Source organism: Pristiophorus japonicus, chromosome 18 (genome assembly GCF_044704955.1).
Source record: "Pristiophorus japonicus isolate sPriJap1 chromosome 18, sPriJap1.hap1, whole genome shotgun sequence".
NCBI lineage: Eukaryota > Metazoa > Chordata > Chondrichthyes > Pristiophoridae > Pristiophorus > Pristiophorus japonicus.
This window is the reverse complement of record NC_091994.1, coordinates 60,879,019-60,884,738: the sequence shown is the minus strand read 5'-3', so window position 1 is coordinate 60,884,738 and position 5,720 is coordinate 60,879,019. Positions and strand designations below refer to the sequence as shown.

The window sequence follows — 5,720 nt, the reverse complement described above, 5'->3', positions numbered from 1 at the left end:
CACCTGCAGTCCACATGTGGAATGAAGCATATGGACAGCGATTGTTCTTCTGTCTACATGGTTCCTTTTTTGGAACTACGTAGTAAAAATCTGTTACCCATTAATGTCACTAAAAGTATATAGCTTCTCCAGGTGCAATCAAAGTGTATATGTGTTTGTCATTGTACAATGAAGGTTTTATTGTACTGTGATATACTGTGTTCACACTATTAGAGTTACATCAGATGACTTAATTGCACGGAGCACGGGTTTAAAAGCTGAGAGACTGCTCCGAGCTCTTGGATCAACTTGTTGAACAGACCTCCCAGCCAAACTTCACATCTCAACTCAACATGAAAATCCTTTGTGCCATCGTTTTGCTCAGCCGTTGCTTGTCAAGTCTTGCAGCAAACGTTACAATTCAGGTAAGATTAAATAAGTTCTTACACATTTTTAAATTGTTTGGGGGCGCAGGGCACAATTTCGAGATCTGCAGATGACACGAAACTTGGAAGTATAGTGAGTAGTGAAGAAGATATTAATCGACTTCAAGTGGACACAGGCAGGCTGGTGAAACTGTTTCTAATGGCTGACGGGTCGATAACGAGAGGGCACAAAATTAAAGTGATTGTCAAAAGAACCAGAGGCGATATGAGGAAAAACTGTTTTACATAACAAGTGATCAGGACTGATGGGGTGGTGAATACAGATTCAATTGTAGCCTTCAAAAGGGAACTGGCTAAACATTTGAAGGAGAAAAAAATTGCAGAGATTTGGAGAAAGAGCGGGGCAGTGGGACTAACTGATTGCTCTGTGAAAGAGCCAGCAGATTCAATCGGCCGAATGGCCTCTTACTGCGCTATACCATTCTACCATTCTAGGGTTGTGATGTAACTAACGCTAAGTTGTAGGTTCACTAGTGTCTGGCAGATATAAGTCGGAAAATGACTATCATTGATGTCATTACACAGTGCTTCAGTGATGTACAGAGGGAGTGTTGCACTGCTGGAGGTGCCATCTTTCGGATGGTACATTAAACCCGCTCTCTCACGTGGAGGTAAAAGATCCCATGGCACTATTGGAAGAATTGGAAGGATATTTTCTCAGTCTATTGGCCAGCATTCTTCCATCAACTAACACCACCAGTAATAGGTTAACCAGTTATCCATTTCATTTGCTGTATGCGTGCAAAATATTTGCCTGATTTGCTTACACAGAAACAGAATTTAAAAAGTAACTGATTGCTGAATACATCCTTCAGGCTGCCCCGAGGATGTAACAAGTTGTGGCATAAATGCAAGTTCCTTTATGAATGTGCCCTTATCAAATTCCTCTCACTGCCATTTTAACGGAGGCATTTAAAGTGAGTGAGCTATCAGCTCTGTTTAAATAGTGGACAGAAGCTTCTAGTGTGAACACATTTAAGTTAGTGTGGTAACATCGCTGGGATTAGCTCCCAGTCTATGGAGAATACTTGATGGCAAACTGATGAATATGGAATGAATTATCCCAGTGCCATTGAATCGTCTGTTCATATAAAATAGGATGTTGAGATTAAGTTGAATATCTCTTTTAAGTATTTTAATTGGGTACATCACTTGGTGGGTGCTCATTGTGAGGAGTGACACTTGGTCTTACCGCTGGCTGAAAACGATGGACCGAAAATCAGGTGGAGACGGTATCCGAACTAGCAGTCCCTGAGTGGCCGATTTGTACTCTCCTGGTTTGAAGTACCCCCCAAGATGAGACCTGGGCTCAAAGTCAGCGCGAACTGATGGTGTGAAAGGCTCCTCTCTGATGAATACAAACATCTTCCCTGAAAAGAGTTTGGCCACTGTCCACCTTTACATAGTTCCAAAAATCTACAGGCAGTGAGTACCAGGATATCATGGATACAGCACTTGGATGGTCATATCTAGCTTTACCTAACATGAAATCAAAGCCTTTATCCCGTGATTGCTCAAAATAGGTTTGGATTAAGGAGGACCACAGCTCCTCTTGGTGTGACTTTGGATACAGGCGTTCCTTCACAATATCATGAACAGAAACACAAAAAGGCATTTGCCAGTTAGGCAACTATTGTTATAGAAGCTGTCGATCAGGTTTGCAGATATTAGCGGATGAACATTTAACGCAGTTGTATGTTCTTCCTCTCCCTGTTATTTTAAACAAAGACATTAACTCATTTAAAACAAACTTTTTTTTTTACCCTTTTCTATCATCCAGATTCTCCAGGCTGTTGTTTGTAAGAGCCGATAACTTGCTTTTTCAAATACATCCCATGATTTAACCAGTTCCAGTGACTTAGTCAGCTACTAAAGCGATAGCTGTGGCTCAGTGGTAGCAGGAGTTCCACTCCAGAGACTCCAGCTCATAATCTCGGCTTACATTTCAGTGTAGTACTGAGGGAGTGCTGCACCGTTGGAGGAGCTGTCTTTCGGATGAGACGTTAAACTAAGGCCCCTCTCAGGTGGACATAAAAATACCGCAGGATAATTCAAAGAGCAAGAGAGTTTTCTTCAGTGTACTGAACTAACACCTGAAGTAGATTATCTGGTCATTTATTTAATTGCTGTTTCTGGGAGCTTGCTGTGCGCAAGTTAGCTGCCACATTTCTGACATTACTACAATGATTATACTTCAAAAATACTTTATTACTGTAAAACTCTTTGGGGCATCCGGAGGTAGTGAAAGGCACTCTAAAAATGCAAGTCTTTGATTTTTCTTTTTCAGCGCCACTTCCTAGAGCAGTGGTGGGCAAAGTACGGCCTGTGGGCCATATTCGGCCGGCACTCATTCTATCCAGCCTGCTGGATGGGACAGAAATAGAACGCGAGCCAGAGCTCGAGCTGCACATTTGTCTATCCACTTTCACTCCTCATGGGTCAGAGACAGACCCGAACTGTAGCCAAGGAAAACCATAGTAATATTTCATTCAAATTAATCATTCGCAACCGCGATTCTCCGTGGCCCGATCTGAAAAGGATCTGTTGCGTGATTCTGGGCCCCAATGGCAGACATCCATACCCAGAATGCACTGCGTGCTAGAATATGCCCTATCCATTTTAGTGCGCAGTCATGGCTGCTCATTGCCACACCTCTTTTACCGAAGAAAGTGACCGGCGCTGCATCTTTCCTCTCCCGGGATCCAGGGTACGACGGCAGTGGAGTTCTCATCTGACACCAATTGGAACGGCATCAGTAATCTTTGCAGAGGGGCATAAGGATGACTGGGGTGGGCAATTGATGTTGACACAGACTCTAAAGAGCTTTCACTTCTATTTCACAGCACTAATTTAAAAAGACCAGACGATACGATAACATTTCCAACTTTTGTCTTTCTAAGCAGTGTCGAATACATCTTGTGTAAGTAAGATAGCACCTGACCACTATCTGCTATTCCCTTCTCATTTGTTTTCTCATGCGGTCCCTTTAAATTTGCTGCGCAGCCACACATGCGCCGTATCTCTTCCAGCGGCAGGAACTGGGGAGCCTGCGCGGGACCGCGCGAGTATTCAGCCAGTTTCAGGGGCCGGCCCTCAACTGCTCACCAAAACTTGTCCAAATACCTGCCAACACTTGTTGCTCTGTGACTAACGCTCGGTGTCTTCCTGTGTTTCCATCAGGATGGAGATTACAAGTTCTTGTTGGAGGATGTGAAAGAGTTGTGGGTGTTGATGGGCAAAGAGAGAGTAAACAGCCCACACATTCTTAACTCTAACAGCTCTGCACTTTGCAACGACCCTGAGCTACCAGGAGTGTTTCAAGCAGTCTGCGCCTCCAGAGATTCTCATCAGGTTTTTCTCAGACTGAGTAAGTAGAATGTTGATTAAATGGTACCGCTTTGATTATCCTCACCAGTTAACATCGCCCGGAATGTGTAACTCCAGATGAATGAATACTTTATCCAGATCAAGCTGTAGGTCTCTTCACTTTGGTCTCTTTAGAATCACACAGCACAGGAGGAGGCCATTCAGCCCATCGTGTCCTTGCTGGACCTTTGAAAGAGCTAGCCAATTACTCCCGCACCCCTGCTCTTTCTCCACAGCCATGCAAATGTTTCCTTTTCCAGTATATATGAAATTCCTGAGCAATGTCTCAGTAAGTTGCATTGCTATCTTAACAAAGGAGCCAATATTTAAGAGCAGTTTTGTTCTAGTTGAGAAACCTTCGAAGCCTTGTTGCAGGACACCAGAAGGATGAACAGAACAGGGAGAAGGCACATTAATGAAAGAAGCGGTGATGAAGTGAGACTAGCATTGCGACTAAAATCCCGTATATTTTCCCGGAGAAAGGGAAGGCTGAGAGGGGAAGGGAGTCCCACAGCTTGGAGGTTTTGGGAAAGAGTGAGATAAATAAAGCAGCACTCAAGGGAGCAATGACTGCAGTAATATCAGCAAAGCAGAGATTGGCAAGATAAGTTACAATGGAGGTATAGAATTTGGAGGATCGGGCGGCGAGGAGTGATCCAAGGATACTATGAATACAAAAATACGAGGAAAACAGATAGTAAACGAAGAAAAGGAAAGAGAAAGTCCCGAATGATTCCTTTGACGATCCCTTGCAGAGCTTTGACAGAGCAATTAGTAGATTTCACTATTTTACAATTTAAACCCATTTAAAATATCGTACATCAATTCTTTACATTTCTTTTATTGCTAAGCTGCTACACTTGGGGAAGGCTAACTTATTTTCAATTCGGTAAAATCTTGTCCTTGCTCACCATAGCTTGGGTTCACTCAGACCGAGAAGTAGTTTGCCTCGAGCAAGTGGCCCATCTCTGAAGGTTGCGTATGGTTGGATTGTGATACAATTTCTCCCGTTCTCTTTCTTACAGATGAAATATCAGTGATAGCCGACATCTGTGAAATCTGCGCCTACGCTGCCTGCAGTGGCTGTTAACCTGGGACACAGAGCCTTGTGTTGCATCAACAGTGTATATATTCACAAACCGGTGGTTGTAAAGTTGGGAAACTGAGTAAAAGCATCTTGTTTTTGCCCAGACTAATTGAGCTAATACCATGAATAATTAAATCTATAAACGGTCATCCTGTTAATATTTGTTGCGACCTCTGTTATTGGAATCACTGGTCACTTTCTTCAATAGAAGTAACACAGATGAGCGGAACTTTGCGAGAGCAGGTTACTCCGCAACCATTTATCGTTACACTGAGCATTGGCTGATAGCTCACCTCTCCCTGCATGGCACTCTCACTACCTGTCTCTTTGTATCCGCCATTTGCCCGCTTAACCCCAGCCGTTTAAAAAGTCCAGCACCAAATGTGAAGAAATAATGTGATTCAGCCTTACACTGATGTCAGGTTCTAAAATCGAATTGTTTACAGTTGTGTAGTGAAGGGCTGGGTGGAATCTTTGAGCGACAGCTGGTGAACTATTTTATTTACTATCCTGGGATCTGAATGCTGCCATCGCCATTCTCTCAACGCTCTTTCCTCCACACACCAGCTCTGGCCCATCGTCTGCCCCATAAACACAGCAGCAGTACCTGGGCCGAAAGCATTGTTTACACGGACACCAAGGCCTGACATGTAATGGGGACGTGGGTTGGGAGCGGGGAACTCCCGGGAGAAGGGTTTTCTCGCGGGCCTGGCACGGCCGGATTTGCCCAGGAAGCCTTTATTCCTACCCGCAGCCAGCCGGCTGGATGGCGAGATCGGTGCAGAGAGGAGGGAGGGATGGTATGGTGCCAGCACGTGGGGGGCGGGGGGAGAATGGGGGAC

The 5,720-nt window shown here is 44.3% G+C and overlaps 1 protein-coding gene across 1 annotated transcript; it reads left to right on the top strand.

Annotated features, from left to right (window-relative positions):
• Positions 1–332: 332 nt before the first annotated feature.
• LOC139229048 (guanylin) lies at positions 333–4,881 on the top strand. Its single transcript, XM_070860709.1, has 3 exons — positions 333–404; positions 3,606–3,792; positions 4,817–4,881. The coding sequence occupies exons 1-3, from the start codon at positions 333–335 to the stop codon at positions 4,879–4,881; spliced, it is 324 nt and encodes a 107-aa protein (XP_070716810.1).
• The last annotated feature ends 839 nt before the right edge of the window (positions 4,882–5,720 follow it).

Coding starts and splice junctions, on each gene's coding strand:
- LOC139229048 (XM_070860709.1), top strand. CDS start 333: ATGAAAATCCTTTGTGCCATCGTTTTGCTCAGCCGTTGCTTGTCAAGT. Junction 405..3,605: donor CAGCAAACGTTACAATTCAG/GTAAGATTAAAT, acceptor TGTTTCCATCAG/GATGGAGATTACAAGTTCTT. Junction 3,793..4,816: donor TCAGGTTTTTCTCAGACTGA/GTAAGTAGAATG, acceptor TCTTTCTTACAG/ATGAAATATCAGTGATAGCC.